The 18718-nt window shown below is 38.7% G+C and overlaps 1 protein-coding gene across 2 annotated transcripts in view; it reads left to right on the forward strand.

Annotated features, from left to right (window-relative positions):
* The window catches only part of sptbn5 (spectrin, beta, non-erythrocytic 5), a 34676-nt gene that overhangs the window by 10279 nt on the left and 5679 nt on the right, over positions 1 to 18718 (forward strand). For both annotated transcript variants that reach the window (XM_067367318.1, XM_067367320.1), the window contains 51 exons: positions 13 to 213; positions 333 to 539; positions 742 to 880; positions 985 to 1118; positions 1246 to 1449; positions 1556 to 1708; positions 2967 to 3097; positions 3189 to 3440; positions 3635 to 3922; positions 3993 to 4236; positions 4380 to 4519; positions 4626 to 4725; positions 4850 to 5020; positions 5122 to 5286; positions 5429 to 5655; positions 5851 to 6037; positions 6237 to 6437; positions 6524 to 6637; positions 6716 to 6873; positions 6972 to 7104; positions 7688 to 7833; positions 8014 to 8128; positions 8211 to 8321; positions 8930 to 9109; positions 9238 to 9441; positions 9572 to 9721; positions 9890 to 9994; positions 10091 to 10282; positions 10366 to 10521; positions 10636 to 10827; positions 10940 to 11035; positions 11209 to 11327; positions 11437 to 11551; positions 11817 to 11930; positions 12227 to 12348; positions 12477 to 12639; positions 12838 to 13026; positions 13132 to 13209; positions 13347 to 13519; positions 14342 to 14432; positions 14535 to 14681; positions 14802 to 14939; positions 15086 to 15342; positions 15731 to 15917; positions 16083 to 16295; positions 16383 to 16579; positions 17214 to 17418; positions 17672 to 17848; positions 17956 to 18111; positions 18205 to 18422; positions 18503 to 18692. In XM_067367318.1, the coding sequence (XP_067223419.1) occupies positions 13 to 213; positions 333 to 539; positions 742 to 880; positions 985 to 1118; positions 1246 to 1449; positions 1556 to 1708; positions 2967 to 3097; positions 3189 to 3440; positions 3635 to 3922; positions 3993 to 4236; positions 4380 to 4519; positions 4626 to 4725; positions 4850 to 5020; positions 5122 to 5286; positions 5429 to 5655; positions 5851 to 6037; positions 6237 to 6437; positions 6524 to 6637; positions 6716 to 6873; positions 6972 to 7104; positions 7688 to 7833; positions 8014 to 8128; positions 8211 to 8321; positions 8930 to 9109; positions 9238 to 9441; positions 9572 to 9721; positions 9890 to 9994; positions 10091 to 10282; positions 10366 to 10521; positions 10636 to 10827; positions 10940 to 11035; positions 11209 to 11327; positions 11437 to 11551; positions 11817 to 11930; positions 12227 to 12348; positions 12477 to 12639; positions 12838 to 13026; positions 13132 to 13209; positions 13347 to 13519; positions 14342 to 14432; positions 14535 to 14681; positions 14802 to 14939; positions 15086 to 15342; positions 15731 to 15917; positions 16083 to 16295; positions 16383 to 16579; positions 17214 to 17418; positions 17672 to 17848; positions 17956 to 18111; positions 18205 to 18422; positions 18503 to 18692 (8445 nt within the window). The remainder of the gene's footprint in view (positions 1 to 12; positions 214 to 332; positions 540 to 741; positions 881 to 984; positions 1119 to 1245; positions 1450 to 1555; positions 1709 to 2966; positions 3098 to 3188; positions 3441 to 3634; positions 3923 to 3992; positions 4237 to 4379; positions 4520 to 4625; positions 4726 to 4849; positions 5021 to 5121; positions 5287 to 5428; positions 5656 to 5850; positions 6038 to 6236; positions 6438 to 6523; positions 6638 to 6715; positions 6874 to 6971; positions 7105 to 7687; positions 7834 to 8013; positions 8129 to 8210; positions 8322 to 8929; positions 9110 to 9237; positions 9442 to 9571; positions 9722 to 9889; positions 9995 to 10090; positions 10283 to 10365; positions 10522 to 10635; positions 10828 to 10939; positions 11036 to 11208; positions 11328 to 11436; positions 11552 to 11816; positions 11931 to 12226; positions 12349 to 12476; positions 12640 to 12837; positions 13027 to 13131; positions 13210 to 13346; positions 13520 to 14341; positions 14433 to 14534; positions 14682 to 14801; positions 14940 to 15085; positions 15343 to 15730; positions 15918 to 16082; positions 16296 to 16382; positions 16580 to 17213; positions 17419 to 17671; positions 17849 to 17955; positions 18112 to 18204; positions 18423 to 18502; positions 18693 to 18718) is intronic.

The following is an 18718-nucleotide window of genomic DNA, read 5'->3' on the forward strand; positions in this document are numbered from 1 at the left end:
TGTATGTTGCAGGCTTTAGAGGCAGAGATTCAATCACAGGAATCTCTGTGCTCTGGGCTTTTATCCAAAGGCCAAGAGCTTTGCAGGGTGAGACACCCCAATGAGAGAGACATTCAAAAGTGGATTCGGACTCTTCAGAAACAATGGCAGCAACTTAAAGAACAAGTCACCATCCGAAAGAACAGACTGCATGCAGCTAGTGTCATCAAGCAGGTAGAAACCAAACTTGGCTGTGCATAGGCTCCTTCTGAATGGAAAGTGAGAAATTATGATTCAGTGGATCAAGGTTGGGATAAAAATGTGTTCTAAATACCATTCTTCCTTTCCCTCAGTATTTTGCAGATGTTACCGAAGCCAGATCATGGCTTGATGACCGCAAGCCACTTCTCATTGACGAAGATTATGGAAAAGATGAGGCCAGCAGTACTGCTCTGCTCCAGCGTCATCAAAGACTGGAGAAAGAAATGGAAGCATATGCCTCAGAAGTGAAACGACTGGGGGAGCAGGCCAAGAGTGCTGCCCAACTTGCTCCTCTTACTGTGAGTCACAACCAAAACAGCCTATTAATTTACTACACATTTAAAGCACTCACTCTGTCTGAATAATCCAAGGGTAATGGTGAAAAAAAATAGTAAATTTATGCAATAAATGTAAATCATTCCTAGTCTAAAACACAAAATGCCTGTATAATTTTATGGATACAGCTTCAAGGGCACTGACACATTTTTTCATTCATTTAAGACTGAAACCCAGCAGAACAGAATGGTCCACTACAGTGATTCATCAGATGGCGAAGATGAAAAGGAGAAAAAAGCTGACAAACGTGTCCTTAACAAGGCTTTACCACAAGAACAAGCAGTGATTAGGTTCAAATATAGAGGTACACAGCATCCTTTAGAGCTAAAATTTGATAAATGCTACTGGTCTTGTTTGTGTGTACCATGAACCACTTTCGACTTTGAGCTCATTCTGACATTTTTCCAGGTCCTAAAATAACCTGGGACAGAGGAGAAATACTGACAGTTGTCAGCAGGGAAAATGATAAGTTTCTTCTTCGAGACAGCAAAGGAAATGAACAACTAGTATCTTCCACATACATAAGGGAGCTGCCATCTTCTGTAAGACTCTTTAACAATTTCAATTCAATTTGAAATTTAAATTCAAATCTTATGAACCATAAAAACTTCTCTTTAAATTGTATCTACTAGACAGCTTTTGCTTGTGTTTTGATGCAATCAAATTCAGGAAGCACAACCTGAGCCTACGAATGGACTACCTGAGAGTCCAAAAAGGAAAGTGAACCGCCCCCGGCGCACTCGTTCCATGCGCCGTGGTACAGCTGAATTATCTGCCTCATCGTTGCCTGATGAACACTTCAAAAAAGACACAATAGAGAGCACACAAAGCATTCTGGAGCATGATTTCAACAGCCTTTATAATTTAGCACAGGTGAATATTCAAGGTTTTACCAAGCATCCTTCTAGAGAACTTTATTCTTTATCATTTTAATGATATTTTATTTTAAAATATAATTTTAAACAATTTCTACCACCAGTCAAAAAATAAGATCCTGGATGACGCTGCACAACTACATAGGTTCTATAATGCCTGTGAGGAGTTTGAGTCCTGGATGGGAGACAAGGAGAATGTCCTCAACACTTTCAACTCCAACTCCAACAACTTAGAGGTTGTACAAGCCAAATATGAGGTCAGTTCTCCCTGAAAACACAAAATAACACAACATGAATCCTTTAGAACCTTCAGAGCATCTTATAAAGTTGCTTGGAGAAATAACTCCAAGATATGTACCTACAGTGGGTACGGAAAGTATTCAGACCCCCTTAAATTTTTCACTCTTTGTTATATTGCAGCCATTTGCTAAAATCATTTAAGTTCATTTTTTTCCCTCGTGAATGTACACACAGCACCCCATATTGACAGAAAAACACAGAATTGTTGACATTTTTGCAGATTTATTAAAGGAAATCTGAAATATCACATGGTCCTAAGTATTTAGACCCTTTGCTCAGTATTTAGTAGAAGCACCCTTTGATCTAATACAGCCATGAGTCTTTTTGGGAAAGATGCAACAAGTTTTTCACACCTGGATTTGGGGAGATCCTCCTTGCAGATCCTCTCCAGTTCGGTCAGGTTGGCTGGTAAACGTTTGTTGACAGCCATTTTTAGGTCTCTCCAGAGATGCTCAATTGGGTTTAAGTCAGGGCTCTGGCGGGGCCATTCAAGAACAGTCACAGAGTTGTTGTGAAGCCACTCCTTCGTTATTTTAGCTGTGTGCTTAGGGTCATTGTCTTGTTGGAAGGTAAACCTTTGGCCCAGTCTGAGGTCCTGAGCACTCTGGAGAAGGTTTTCGTCCAGGATATCCCTGTACTTGGCCGCATTCATCTTTCCCTCGATTGCAACCAGTCGTCCAGATCTGTGCCTTGCCACAATTCTGTCTCTGAGCTCTTCAGGCAGTTCCTTTGACCTCATGATTCTCATTTGCTCTGACATGCACTGTGAGCTGTAAGGTCTTATATAGACAGGTGTGTGGCTTTCCTAATCAAGTCCGAATCAGTATAATCAAACACAGCTGGGCTCAAATGAAGGTGTAGAACCATCTCAAGGATGATCAGAAGAAATGGACAGCACCTAAGTTAAATATATGAGTGTCACAGCAAAAGTTCTGAATACTTAGGACCATGTGATATTTCAGTTTTTCTTTTTTTAATATATCTGCAAAAATGTCAACAATTCTGTGTTTTTCTGTCAATATGGGGTGCTGTGTATACATTAATGAGGAAAAAAAAAATGAAATTAAATGATTTTAGCAAATGGCTGCAATATAACAAAGAGTGAAACATTTAAGGGGGTCTGAATACTTTCCGTACCCACTGTATGTTCTTTTGATAACATGGTGGTATTTTGATTTAAAACATTCACTTCTTGCTTCTCAATGCCATATGCAGAACTTTCTAACTGAACTAGCCAGTGGTAGAAAGCAGCTTGATGACATTAACAAGCTTGGTGAAGAGCTTGTGAAAAAGCAGTACAGCAAGAAAAAAGAGATTCACCTCAAACTTGGAAGCGTAACCCGCAGGTATGTGGGTAAAATCAGCACTGTGCAGCCGTACAATCCCAGCATACTATATTGTTGTTAAAAGGTCTTTAAAGTTTCTTTGCATGACCAGGTGGGAACATATTCAGAAACTGAAGGATGAGATGGCTCATGAGCTGCTTAGTTCTGCTGATGTGAAGTCCTTCCTGCAGACCTGCCAGGATGTCAAGGCTCAGCTCCAGGACAGGCTTTCCCAGCTTGACACACCTGATGTAGGAAGCTCAGCATCAGCCCTACAGGCTGAGGAACACAGACAAGCCCAGGCTGAGAGGGACATAGAAGCCCTGGAAAGAAAAATAGAGTACCTTAAAAGTGTGGCCAAGATGTGGGTTTGCTACAAAATTATTGCAGTACCACTTATTTTTGATGATATTTATTTATTGATATTTCTTATTTTAAACCTTGGCACATCTTGTAAACATCAGCAATAACTTATGAGAATGTTATATATAGTAGTGAACCTAAATCAATTCTCATTAATTTGCCTGTTAACTGTATGTCCCATTGCTATTGCCACAGGAAAAAGGACTGTAGTCCAGTAGAGAGCGCCGCTATTATGGAAGAAGTAAGTGCTCTGGAAGAGCTGCTGCGGCAGTTGAAGGCCCAAGCCGTTCAGAGACAACAGATGCTTGAGGAAGCCCAACGCTTGCAACTCTTTCAGAAAGAGACCAGAGACCTGTTTATGTGGGCTGAGGCAATACAGGAACACCTTCTCGAAGAGGAGACTGGATCTGATGTAGCATCTGCTCAAGCCCTGCTGAAGGATAACATTGATCTGAAACAAGAGATTGACCTGCAGAGAGCAAAGTTAGTTGTGTTTGAGCTTTCTTTTGCAATTCTTGCTTAGTGCCTATGCTTGACAGTAAAATTATTTCAGATTAAAAGATATGGAGAAGCTGGGTCAATCTCTGGAGGTGGCATCTGGAGAGAAAGGAGCTAAAGATGTTCAGCAGACACTCACAAAGTTGGATCACGAGTGGAGCCAGCTGGACAAACTGTGGTCTAGTCGCAACAGAAGGCTTGAGCAAGGACTGGAGTTTCAAAGGCTGAATAAGGAAGCAGATCGCATAGAGGCCACCATTTCTGGTCATGAGGCCAGACTGAAAGTCAGAGACTTGGGGGTAAATGAAATTTATGATACGGTTAAATTTCATTTCTTTTTACTCATTGAATAAATTCATTCATTTCATGTCTCTTAAGCACATTTTTTTGTCAAAGGAAGAGCTACACATTTGTAAAGATTTAATGCATAATTTCTGCACAGGACTCAGTTGACAGCGTTCACAGTTTACTGGGCCGGCAAGAAGAGCTTGAGGCTTTGCTTGTGGCTTTAGAGCGATCCACCAACCTCTTTCAAGACAAGAGCATGGAGCTCATCAGTAAGCGTAACTTTGCTGCTAAAGAGTAAGTATAGCCTATTATTTGTTTTTACATAGGCATAATTATAATAGCTTGTTTATAGTGCTATTACCTATTATCTTGTTAAAACTGGCATATTCCTCCTTTCCAGAATTCAACAGCGATCAAAGGTCATTCAAGATCGATTTAAGAGTCTGAAAGAGAGTTGTAAATTAAGGAGGCTTGAGTTACTTGCCTCAAACAAATACCAGGTAGACCTTCAATTTATGTTTTGGAATGTGACAGCATAATTTATAAATAATGAAAATTATTTAGTAGCTATCAGACTATAAAACTAAACAACTATAGTGCTTTAAAATACTTTCCCTTGTATAGGAATTTTTAAGAGATGCAGAGGAAATGCTGCTGTGGATGGAGGAGAAGTTTGAGATTGCTGAGGACGAATCGTACAGAGATCCAACCAACATCCTTCGCAAGCTCAAAAAACATGAGGCGGCAGAAAAAGAGATGAAGGCTAATCAAGTCCGCATAGACAGACTGACTGAGGTACAGTACCACATCAGAAGTACTGTTTCCTATTCTTCAAGCAACCCAAGTTTTTTGCCATGATTTTGTACATTTTTGATGATTGGATTTTATTTGGTTAGACTGGAGAGGATATGTTGGCAGAGGATCACTATAACAGCCAAAGCATCCAGAAAAAGACTCGAGAAGTACGCCAAAGGTGGACTGAACTCCAGAGGAAGATGGCAGAAAGAGGGGACAAACTACGACAGGCTGGCCAGCAGGAGCAACTCATGGAGTTGCTTCAGGTACTTTATAAACTTATCCTTGAAATGTATAAGCAGAACAAATTTCTGTCATTCTTAAATCTTTTCTTTTGGGTCGTTAAATTAAACGGGTTAAAAAATTCATTCATTTCTATATTTTAAAGTTTATTTTGTTTATTTTCAGGATGCAAAACTGAAGATTGAGGCAATTGAGAGAATGCTACAGAATGCAATCAGGGGCCATGACCTTCGCTCAAGCAGACAGCTCCTAAAGGAGCACAAGCAGCTGGAGGAGGAAGCTCAAGAACTTGCAGAAAAAATCAACTCCATTGTCACCCGTGCCAAACACCTGGCCACCAACCATTTTGACTCTCAGCGTATTCTCAGGGAGACTGACACTTACCTGAAACTGTTAGTACTAATTTTTTCTCAAAAATTTCTTTCATAGTGAAAACTTACCTGTAATGAAAGTCTTGTTTTAAGGAAACAATAGCTAATAAATTGACGATAAATTATAGGTACATGCAGGGTCAGTTAATACAAAACAGTAAGGAGTTGCTTTCTCTGCATGTTTTAAGAAGCCTTTACCTCTGTTTTATTTGCCAGATTTAAGTCTTTACAGAAACCTTTGGATCATCGCCGAAGCCAGTTAGAGGCAGATGTGGCTCTATATAGCTTTTACCATGATGTAGACCTAGAGCTAAACTGGATATCAGAGCATCACCCTGTAGCTGATATGACAAACTATGAAAGATCTCTGGCTGGGGCAGTTAGCCTGCTTCAGAAACACAAGGTATGATTAGATACGAGTGTAGGAATATTGCTGGGAATGAAATTACCTATTCAAAAATACAATGTAGATTCCAAATAGGGGTGTGATTTATAGCTTTTATATTGCCATGCATGCTTCCATTTATTGTACATTTCTTTGTAAAGTTTCAGAGTAAAGCTGTATTCATTATAACTGTTAAATCTTTCAAAACCCCTTCTAGGACCTGCAGGCAGAGGTGAATGCCCACAGCAAGTACCTGCAACGAATACTGGACAGAGGACAAGCCATGGCCCAGTCCAATCAGTGGAATGGTCAGGAAGTGCAGCAAAGGTGCGAGCAACTGATTGCAGAGTGGGAGGAGTTAGGGGAGTCATGTGAGAAACGGTCCAGCGAACTTAACAAGGCAGTTACACGGGAGCAGGTAAAAGTGTAGGAGTGTTTGCAGTTTTTTTGGTCCAGTAATTATTCAAGCCATTAGTGTCAACATTTTTCTTTTCTGATGGACAGCTTTTGCTTGACTGCAATGAGCTGGAAACGCTTCTGTCAGAAACATCAGCTTTGGTCAGCACTGATTATGGCAAGACTGAATTAGCTACTCAGAGTCTAATAAAGCAGCATGAGGTGAGTAATGTTTAGCTTGTACTAATGCAATAGCTTAAGGTTTTAACATGTTAACACATACTGGTTTGGTTTTTCCAGGGTGTGGAGGGGCAGATTGAGGTACTTGCTGCTCAAGTAGATGAACTCAAGTCCAACGTTAAGCAGGCTGTACGTGTGTGGGGTTTAGAGGAGTTGAACAAGCCCTACAACCACATTAAATCTAAGCTTAGTGAGGTGCAACACTCAGCGACAGTCAGGTAAAACAACAATCCGTAGATAAATCAGGACAACTAAAAGAAGTACACACCATCATGTTTCTTTGCAGTGTTAAAACAAACATGTCTCTTTATAACAGAGAGCAGAGGCTTAGAGAGACCCTAAACCTACATGAATTTAAACGCGAGTCTGCTGAATTGGAGGAATGGATCGCTCAGCAGAAACAGATTGCCACTTCTAATGACTTTGGGAGTGATTATGAAAATGCACTGGTGAGACTAACTATCTGTGGCAGACCACCTGTCCAAAGATTTGTCACTGTCCTGCATATTTACCTTTAAACTACTTAGCACTGTACTTTAATTGGTTAAGGTCCAAGAATTTTTAGAGAAAAATCTATATTTTGCAAAAGATATTTTAGGGATGTCATTTTTAATGTTTAATTAAGATATTAATACAAAAATATATTAATTGAATTTGATAGTACTGTTTCAATTAATATTAATCCAATAGTGGGTATGAAAAGACACACGTTTCTTTAGCTTTAGTACAGTGACAAAGTAAAAGCCAATAATTTAATTATTAACAATATCACACATATTATTTTCTCATTATTTTATGTCTTTTATCTTATTTTTTATTATTTCACACTTATTATTTGCTCCTAGCAATTATATATTCTGGGACCTTGCCATCAAAATATTTGAAACCTTATTTTACTATTTAAAAACTATTAAAATTTTTCAAATTTCAGTATGATTCATGAATTGAATCCTGTATCTTGAGGATTAGATAAACAGTTATGCATGTTGTCTGTGATCAGGATCTGTCTAAGCACCTCTTGTTTCATGATAGCAACTGCGTGGGAGATTTGAGGTATTCTTAAAGCAGCTGGAGGTGGGACTGGAGAGGATGCACACCTGTGAAGAGTTGGCTGACAAACTCATCAAAACTAATCACCCTGAGAGCAGCTTCATCCGAGAAACACAGAGTCTACTAAGGTAATGGCATGTGATCAGGAAAAACATATATAAACAAAATATTATAAACAAATACAGTAATTTCACATTTGTGTCAAATTATTTTTGTATGTGATGTGTCAGACCTGTGTATATAATTTTACAGTCTTTAGATATCATTTGCAGTTCATACTTACATGAAGTCTATTTTATGAATGACAGAGAATCATGGGAAGAGCTGCAGAACTTATCCAAAGATCGTATAGAAAAACTACATAAATCTGAGGAATGTCACAAATTCTACAAAGATCTGACTGATGCGCTAGGACAGATAAAGGTAACTGGTCCAGCTGTACAATAAAGTCATGCTCCAGAATAATACAATAAACAAATCCGCCCTTGTGCTTTTCTTGTACCAGGAGAGGTACAAAAGCGTTCCTGATGACATAGCCAAAGATCTGAAGGGGGTGCTGTCACAGCTACGGAAACATGAAGCTCTTGTACATGAGCTGGCTGGAACAGAGCAACAGGTATAGAGAGAGCATTCATTACAGGTGTGCTCAGTAATAACACTGCTGAAATGCCATCATCTTGGAGTAACACTATACTGACACCTAGTGGGTTGCATGGATGCTTTTGTGCAAAGTGAAAAACTACTAAGTGCAACTTTAAGTTGATCATTGTTGTATATATGTATTAAGTCAGTTATTGGTGTATATATTTGTCATTTTATGGAGTGTTTTAATATCTTAACGTTATAGGGGTAATAATAAGTGATGACTCGGTTGTTTCTCTATGCCTATTTTAACTCACTTACCTGGTTTTCTGCTGTTAAATGATGGATTTTTATTTATTTATGCTTATCTATGCTTCGCACCTAGTAGCTTTACCCGCGCTGCCGTCTGATTGGTCTCCTTCAGTTTCATTCTGAAAAGGAATATGAGATGTTCTGTGAAAATGTAGCTACAACTTAAAAAATGTACAAGTAGAAAGAATGGATGAAATAATTAGCAAATAAATAAATAGTTTACAAAATAATTACTCTGCAAATAAGCAAACAAATAAATAAACAATTTACAAATGCTCACATAAATCTCTTTCTTGGTTTCAGTGTTTACATTTTGTGATTTTTCTACAGCTTCAGGAGCTGTTGGATGGAACTGATGCAATTCTGGACATGTGCTCTCCTGAGCTGAAGGTGGTGTTGCAGAAGCTGCAGCAGGAGGTGGTGGAGAGCTGGGAAAAACTCCGTATGCACATGGAGCAGAGGGAGGAGGAGCTGCAGTCAGCTAAGGACCGCTACATGTTCCTCAACACGGTAGCCTACAATCATTTTGTCACTCAATTTTTAAAGATTTTAAACTCCCAAGGTTTGATTTGGTGGAAAATTAGAAAATATTGTTTGAAAACTAATTTATAACCCTTTCATATTGCCTTGTTCCTCAGGCACAGGACTACTCCCTCTGGTGCTCCCAGGTGCTGAGTGGGATGAAGGCAGAGGAGTCCATTAGAGACGTTGCCACCTGTGATCTGCAGTTGTTGCAGCATCAGCAGCTCTGGGCTGAGATTGTGGCACATGAGGAGACGTATGCTCAGGCCATATCCATGGGCCAGGACCAACTGGAGCATGACATACCTGATGCTAGAGAAGTGAGAAACTCAAATTTGTCTGGTTTATACTACAACATTGCAAACTGTAATATTATTTATCATTATCAATCGACATATAAGCACTGAATACATACCAAATACATGTTTAAACATTCTGTGTGGCCATCAGATCCAAGAGAAACTGAAAGCTCTGCAAGAAGAGAAAGAGACGCTTTCTGATAACTGGCAGTCCAAGCAGAAATGGCTGGAGAACACATATCTGGAGCAGGTGTTTTATAGAGACACTGAGCACATGGAAAAAATCACTAACTCTCAAGAGGTTAGTGCTCCTGTAAACTAGCAGGAATTACTTACATTTACATTTGAACATGGTGACCTCTTAAATAATTATTCATATAGTATTAGATAGTTCACAAATTCATTTCAGAATCAAGTTTGTAGTTAGACATTCATATTTTTAAAGCTAACAACATCTGTTTCTTTGCAGATCCAGTTGAAGAACAGTGATTTGGGAACAACAGTGGATGATGTAGAAAGTTTGATTAAACGCCACGAAGCCTTTGAAAAACTTCTTAATTCTCAGGAAGACAAGGTGGGTTGGTTTTCTTTCTTCAGCCTGAAGCATTTAAAACAAAGTGACATTTTCAGACTAAGAATAGGTGAAAGAATGTCTTATCACGTTGTGTAGATGATGGCTCTTCAGGAGTCAGCGGAGCGTTTAAGGACAGAAGGTTTGAATCGAGAAAAAAGCACCAACATTAAGAACAAACTGAAAGCTCTTCAGGAGAGGAGGGAACGCATCAAAGATCTGTCTGAAAAACGCAGAGAGGATCTTGAGATTTCGAAACTTCTCTGTATTTTCAACCGAGATGTGTCAGAGGTACTTCTCATTTCCAAGTGACCTTAAACAGATAGAAACAAACAATTTAATTGGTTGGTTTATGATATTTATTTGCATTCTAGGCAGAGGAATGGATCACAGACCGTATGAATAAGATACAAGAAGACTCCAAAATGGACATGAGCAACCTTCAGACTAAAATGAAGATACTGCAGAAGCATCAGGTGTTTGAAGCAGAGATTCTGGCCCATGGAAATATCATTGAATCTGTCCAGCAGGTGAGTCGCTGTACCAAAGTCACAAGGTGGTTCAGCAGTCAGTAAGAGATAATCCTATATTTATTTATTCTTCATACGTATATTTAACATAGTTTGTCACATATTTGTCACAAGGCTGGAAATGAACTGGTGACCATGCGGCATCCGAAATCAAAGGAGATACAGCAGACCATTTCTGCGCTGATCTCTCATTGGGAGGCTCTGAAGCAAGCAGTTGCTGCCCGTGGAAAAGTTCTTGAGGATAACCGTGATTTTCTTGAGTTCCTGCAGAAAGTGGAACAGGTTGAAGTTTGGATTAGGCAAAAGGTGAACAAATGAGGCCATTCCATAACAAATAGCTGAAAACATGTGTTGATATACACAGTACTTGTATACTACTTAATGTTTAGTTTCACTGACCTCAGTGTCTTTGCTGCAGGAGGTGATGATAAATGTTGGTGATGTTGGAGAGGATTATGAACATGGTCAGCAACTGCTCAAGAAGCTCAGTGAATTCAGAGGCTCAGGTTCTGGAGTAAGTCTGGTGTTCTGCTTGATTTAGCAAATGTTAACTTAAAGAAAAACACATCAACTACTCTGTTTACTCCGTATGATAATTGCATACCGTAGGCTTTGTATATATTATATTGGCAGCATATTGCTTTGTGCAGTAACATTCTTTCACTAAGTAGTTTTCATCATTTTCAGGATGTTACTGTTGATGATGCTCACATCAAGACAATCAACACTCTGGCAGCCCGGCTAGAGAGACAGAACAGTGATGAGTTGGCGACTGTGAGAAAGCGTAGGCAGCAACTCAATGAACGGTACAGCCTCCTATATTTCAACTGAGATCATGTTAATAAAATACACTTGTCTTCTGTTATATCTTGCATATTGTTGTTTGTTTTGACTTTCTTGTCACCTTCCCAACAGATGGAGTAATTTCCATGGAAACCTCAGCAGCTATAAGAGGAAGCTAGAGGCAGCGCTAGAAGTCCACGCCTTGATTCGAGAGCTAGAGGAAGTCCGGGACCGAGCTGGAGTGAAAGTGCGTGAGAGAGAGACTGTATAGCTATCAAATTATATGTATTTGAATCTGAACTCAACTTTGGCTGGGAACCCAATATAATACTCAATTTATCATATCAGCAAGATTGTAGCTGCTTAAATGTCTTCAGTTCTTTCATTTTGATGAATATACATAAATGTTATTTAAATTATTTTATATTTAATTTTACAATATAACAATATTTTTGAATATATTTAAGGAAATATTCTTAATTGAATTGAATTGAATTGTTATTGGGCCACAGATGCTACTGCTTCAGGGTCAGGGCTGTGGAGTGGATGTGGAGAGTGTGGAAAACCTTATTCGCAGACACGAGGAGATGGAGAGGGAGGCCAGAGTCATCCAGGAGAGAGGCGCTGTGAGTAGACTGGACAGCTGTAATACAAAGAACACATTCATCCATATTAATCAGTGCACTGTGGGTAGCACGTCCTATACAATATCTATTGTGTGTGCTGGCTTTGTGGTTAGAGGCTTTATAGAAAAACTCTCAGCACCTTCCAATGAAGTAACTGCTGTAAGTACAAAAGCCTTTAAATAAACCATTCATGGTGCATTATATGCTGTAGTGCGAGGGTTTGTGTAAATCACTAAAGCTAGTCTGCTTACAAGAAGGGTTACAAAGAACACAATTGCTCTAATTTGTAAAACCAGGCCCTGGAGAAGGACACTAAAGATCGGTTGAGGAGACACTGTGATCTGTCTGATAAACTAAGAAAGAAGCAGGAAGAGGTCAACATTGCTTTAGTGAAGCTGGACAAGGAAATCAAACGAAGGTATGCTGCCATTAGTTGCTATATTCTTAGTTTATAAAAATAACAATAATGTGATATTTAAATAACATGGTAAAAATGAATATAAAATATACATAAAATGAGAAAGAATACACTTTGTTGTTGTGTAGGAAGGAGCGGTTGCAGGAGTCTCATCAGCTGCAACTGTTTAAAGCTAACCAGCGCCTCCTGTTGGACTGGAACCTGAAGCAAAGCAATGAAATGGCAAAGAAAGGCCTGCCAAAGAATAAGACTGAAGCTGAGAGTTTCATACTAGAGCACCAGAACTGGAAGGTATTTAAAAATGGCAGATTATTGTTCTTGTTTTGTGTGTTCTTATCTTTATACAAAGCTAAATGTACCTTTATTCAATTATCAGATGCTTTGATCCAAAGCAACTTAAAATGAGTAACATCTCAAGTGATTTGTCATAGTACATTGTACTGTTAGATGATACCAGACTTCAGATGTATCAACATTTAACGATTGCAGGCTGAGATTGATGCCCGCAGTGAGCGTATAGATTCAGTTAAGAGTTTTGGACAGAATCTTGTGAAGTCTGGACACAGCGATTCAGCGGAGATTAAAGAAGCCCTACATAAGCTGGAGGACGCCAAAACAAAGCTTGCTCAGGCTTGGGAGGACCGAAAGAAAATTCTGGATCAAGCACTGAAGCTCCAGGTGATTAAGATAACAGCAGTTCGTTTTGCTTCATTAAGGTTCTGTTTATTCCAGAGTATTTGTGAGGTATTATGTGGAGCATAATGAGATATTGATTGTTTGCAGATATTCCTGGGCTATACTGACCAGACTGAGAGCTGGATGAGTAACAGGGAGGCTTTCTTGATCAATGAAGATCTTGGGGTAAGAGTTTAATTTCTTGGACCCCATTAAAGGCAGAGTAACATTTCACCTTATAAGAAAACAAAACGGCCTTGGTTGTTTTATCCTCTGTAACTTTGGAAATGGATGCTGAAAGATGTTTCACACTGTCATTGTAGGGTTCATTGTCAGAGGTGGAGGCTCTGCAGAGGAAGCACGCTCTGTTTGAGAACTCTCTAGAAGCTCAGATGGAGCAGGTGGCAGAGGTTGACAGATATGCTCAACAGCTCATACAGGCACAGCACTATGACTCTGACAACATCAAGAAGAAGACTAAAGCTATTCTGCTCAGGTATGCAGCAAACAAACAAAACTCATCTGCCTTGTAAAAAAGAATTATACTTTAGCACACTTTAACTAATTAGAGTAGTAATTACAGAAATAATATTTAAAAGCATGTACTTAAGTGCTAACTGAATGTAATTTTTACAGACACTTAACTGCATGTTAATTGCAATTAAATAAAAAATGTATAATAGTTAATTTATATTGTTATTATATTATAGTTCTTTTATATTAAATGCAATTAGCTGAATTTCAGAGTGCCTTTTGACCCACTTAAGAAGGATATAAGTACAGCTTTATTTGTAATTTCATAATAACTATGTTGTCTTTGAAATATGGTCAAAATGTACTGACAAGCATTTAGGGTAAACTGTGTATTTAAATATATTTGTAATTACACATTTAACAATACATTTAAGTAATTTTAAAAATTTAAATGTACTTAAATGAAACTTAAAAATTAAAATATATCAACTTTAAATGTAATATTAAATAAGACTATAATTAAAGTACATAACATGTGCTTTATTATGTTAGTCAACACATTAAAATAAGTATATTAAAGCATGGTAAATGATTATTAAAAGTTTATTTTAAAGTAAAACCTTTAATTTGACATTATTACAATGTGCCCTTTTTATAACATTATTACAAAGTGACCTTTTATTTTATTAATAATATATTATCTGCAAGACAAATATACTTTTAAGATTTTAGGAACTCTACAAGTGCACATTCAGTACATTTAAGTGCACTTCTTTTTCAGAAGGGTTTGAAGATCAAAAACATTATAAAGTACTGTTTAGGTAAAATTCCTTTTTTTTTACAGGAAGAACAAATTACTGGAAATGAGCAAAGCCAGACGAAAAGCTTTGGAAGAATCTCTACAGCTGCAGAAATTCCTGGAAGGAAGCTATGAGGTGTGTGAAGAAAAAAAAAAAAAAGAGCAATGACATCTATGTAGTCTGATCTATTTTACACATCTGTATATTTTTTACTAAGTTAAATTCTCATTTGTAAAGGTTTCCTCATGGTTGAATGAGAAGAACTCTGTGGCTGTTGATGAGAGCTGGAGAGATCCTATCAACCTACAAGCAAAGCTACTAAAACACCAGAGCTTTGAGGCAGAGATTCTGGCTAACCGCAACAGAGTGCAGACCCTCATGAAAGTATGACATTGGATTCTTAAATAATGTCTAAATTTATCTTAATCTTTCTCTATTTGTATGAAATTCAGACTTAAAAAAGCATCAGCAGCATTTAGCCTAAAAGAGGAAATGTTTCCTCAGGATGGTGAAAACATGCTAGTATCCAGTCATCCTGCTAAAAGCAAGATAAAACCACGAATAAAGGATGTCGATGACAGCTGGGACCAGCTTTTAAGCAACTGCAAACAGAAGAAGTCACGTCTACAGCAAGCATATCAGGTACAGCATGCGAAAACACATTGTTCTCTGACAATTAATATTAGATACGCCAGCATACTCTCATGACTTTCAGATTTACTGACTCTGGTCTGAAATATCATCTTGGATATGGGGTTTTTGTTTGCCTTTTCTTGGTTTTCCTCTAGGCGTTGCAGTTTCAGCGCTCTTTGGATGACATTGAGGAGTGGCTTGGATTAGTGGAGGTAGAAGTGGCGAATGAGGACTACGGAGGTGACCTTGCCTCAGTTGGTAGGCTGCTTAAGGCCCTGCAGGGTCTGGAAGAAATGGTAGATGCACACATGGAGAAGGTCCAGGGGCTGGTGGACACAGCCAAAGACTTCAGCTCTCAAGGCAACTTCCTTGCAGAAAATATACAGCAGAGGGTTTGGGAGGTGGTCAAGAGGTATGTTTTTGTTCACACCCCAATGTTCACAGAAAAACAGCTCATCTTACTGTGGAAAAAGTTTAGGTGCCGTAGATAGTAGATAGTTTGAAAGTAGTGGTCCAATGGTCCATGGTCCAAATCCTGTGATGGGCAAAAACTAACAATTGAGAAAGTGAAAGATTTGATAATCTCTTATTCACAAGCAAGAAATATTGCTCAAGATTAAACATTAATGTGGTCACTATTCATGAGCTTTGAAATGCCAGTAAAATGATTTAAAACATAACACACCACATGACTGCTGTGTCATACTACATGTAATCCTATAGCATGTGTGGTATTATGTTTTACTTCATTTGATTGACAGACCAAGTGAAAAACACTGACATTTAATCATTTCTCTCAGGTATAATGGCCTGGCTGATCCGCTGCAGGCCCGCAGGGAAACTCTGGAGTCATGGCAGCTGCTTTTCCAGTTCTACAGGGACTTAGAGGATGAGCTGCTGTGGATTCAGGACAAGCTGCAGTCCACAGTCATGAAAGATTGGGGCACATCCCTGCAGAGCATACAAACCATAGTCAAAAAACATCTGGTTAGTCTGGTCCAGAAATCTGTAACATATACTTATGCATGTTTAACATGTGCTTCTAAACTTTGCTGGACTGTAGTCCTGGCTTTTTGCTCTGCTTTTTCTTTTACAGGTCTTCTCAGCAAGCATAAAGAGCCATTACTGATATGCTAATACCTTCCCTTACAGGTTATGATGCAGGAAATTGAGAACCGCACCCCTCTAATAATGGCTGTTCAGGAGGCAGGACAGAACCTGGTGCGAGGACGACACTTTGCATCACATGAGATCAGTGAAAGACTTTCTGAGTTAAAGAAGAACTTTGACACTCTGAAGAAAGAGTCAACGAATAAAGATCGCCTGCTTCAACAAGCACTAAAAATCCAGACCTTTCTCTCAGAGGTGTGTTACCAGTTCATAAAGTAATGTGATTCATATATGTATATATATATTAAATCTGATGTCTGATGTCTCTCCATTATGACACAGGTTTCCCAACTGGAGCAATGGATGGAGGAACAGAGGCCTGTATTGGAGTCTAGGGACTATGGAAAGAGTGAGGAGGCCACTGAAGCTTTCCTCAGGAAACTGGACACAGTTGACCTAGAGTTGGAAAGCCAGCATGGAAAAGTAGAGGCACTCCTGAAAACCGGCACTGATCTAGAGAAGTCCCAACATCCCAACAGGTGCAGTCATTAGGGTCATATGAGCACTGATTAATTGAACTAATGGCTTTTGTGGTCAGAGATGTCAGCAGAATGTTAGTCAACATTTTTGATTCAAGCAGACATGACAGTGCAACGTTTTTTGTTGTTGTTGATGAAAGCAGAAGAATATATAGTATATCATGTTCTCATACACTACTGTTCAAATGTTTGGCCTTGGTAAGTTTTTTAAAGAGGTCTCTTTAAAATCAAAACTGTAATATTGTGAAATAATGTTAAAATTAAAAATAATAGTTTACTATTTTACTATATTTTAAAATGTAATTTATTCTTATGATGACAAAACTGAATTTTCAGCATCATTACTTCAGTCTTCAGTGTCACATGATCCTTCAGAAATCATTCTAATATGCTGATTTTGTGCCGTTGAAAACACTTGTGCTGCTTAATATTTTGTGGAAAACATGAAACATTTTTTCAGGACTGGAATTAATAGAAATCTCAAAAGAGAATTTATTTGAATTAGAAATCTTTTGTAATGCTGAATAACATTATTAATTTCTTTAAAAATTTTACTGACCCCAAACTTTTGAATGGTAGTATAATTTGAAAATCTGAAATAATGATATTTTGACTTTATAATGTGTTTTTGCAGCTATTTAGTGAGTAAGAGCCTTGAAGATATGCAGGGTGAGTTTGAGACACTACTACAGCTGTCTGCTGAACGTCGCACCGAGTTGGAGAATCAGTACAATCTCTATGTATTTGAGAGAGAAGCCAGAGACCTACAGTATTGGCTCCTTTCTCGCAAGACCATAGCGGAGTCTGATGATTTTGGACAAGATCTGGAAGGGGTGGAGGTAAGAATGCCTCAAAACTAGTTTGCCAAGAGAGCAAAAACATGCTATGCAATTTTAATATTGATGTAATCTTTATATATTCACCTATATCTGTTAAATATTGTTTATTTTCCTTCTACATGGCACATTATTTGTTCTCATAGATCATGTATTATAAGTCTACTATTGTTACTTAAAAAAAATAAAAAAAACCTTTTGTAACTGTAAAAAGTATTTTAATCATCAAAATAATTAACTTGATTGCTCTTATTAGGCACTGCAGAAGAAGTTTGAGGATTTTGCAGAAGAGGTCGGCACTCTGGGCCAGAGTAAGCTGAGTACTATCCAAAAGCTGAAGCAGACAGTGCAGTTATCAGAAGCACAGCAAAGAGAGAGAGATCTACTGAAGCTCTGGGAGGATTTAAACCAGGATATGAAAGCAAGAGCAGAGGTAATATTAAAATAATAAATAAACAATGGCAGTTTTTCTAAGGTTCTGCTCACTGTTTTTATTTGACTGATGTGAAAGATTGAGTAATAATAGCATGTTTTTGACAGAACCTGCGTTCCGCTCGAGAGGTTCACCAGTTTGACCATGACCTGGATGAGCTTAAGAGCTGGATGAATGAAAAAGAGGTGGCTCTGGACTCTGATGAGCAGGAGAACGACCTGCTGAGTGTCCAAGCTCTCATTCGCCAACATGAAGGCTTAGAGGTACCCAATATTCATTCGCCTGATGTTTAATTCAAAACATTTAAACATTTACCACAGGTGGATTTTTAATAGTGCAACCATTTGTTTCATCAGAGGGACCTTGCAGTGATAGAAAACGACGTGTCTCGTCGAAAAGAGGAAGGCAAAGCTCTGGTCCGCAGGTGTCCTCGAGTGAAGGACAGTTTGAGCGAGAGGCTGCAGGAAATGGAGGAGATCTGGAGCAGCCTGCTGGAGAAGGCCAACCAGCGCAGACAAAGGCTCCAACAGGCAGAGGCCGTTCAGAGATATCTGACTGAATGGAGAGAGCTGATGTATGCAATGTTTTCCTTTTCTGGCTGTTTTTCATGTGTTGTTCTGCTCTTTTACATTGATGTTGTTGATACTGTGTTAGGGGCTGGCTTAAGGAGACATTGTCCCTAGTGTCAGGGGATGGGGCTGGAGGCGAGGTTAAAGACCTGGAGCAGCTGATTAAAAGACACAATGAGTACCGCACACAAATTGACAGGCAACTAGACAAATCAGAAATGATTAAAAGCGAAGGGAGACGTCTGATGGAAGAGGGGAACTTCATGAGTCACGAGGTACGGCACTTACATCTGAAGTCTGG

Source organism: Chanodichthys erythropterus, chromosome 18 (assembly GCF_024489055.1).
Source record: "Chanodichthys erythropterus isolate Z2021 chromosome 18, ASM2448905v1, whole genome shotgun sequence".
In the NCBI taxonomy this organism is placed as follows: Eukaryota; Metazoa; Chordata; class Actinopteri; order Cypriniformes; family Xenocyprididae; genus Chanodichthys; species Chanodichthys erythropterus.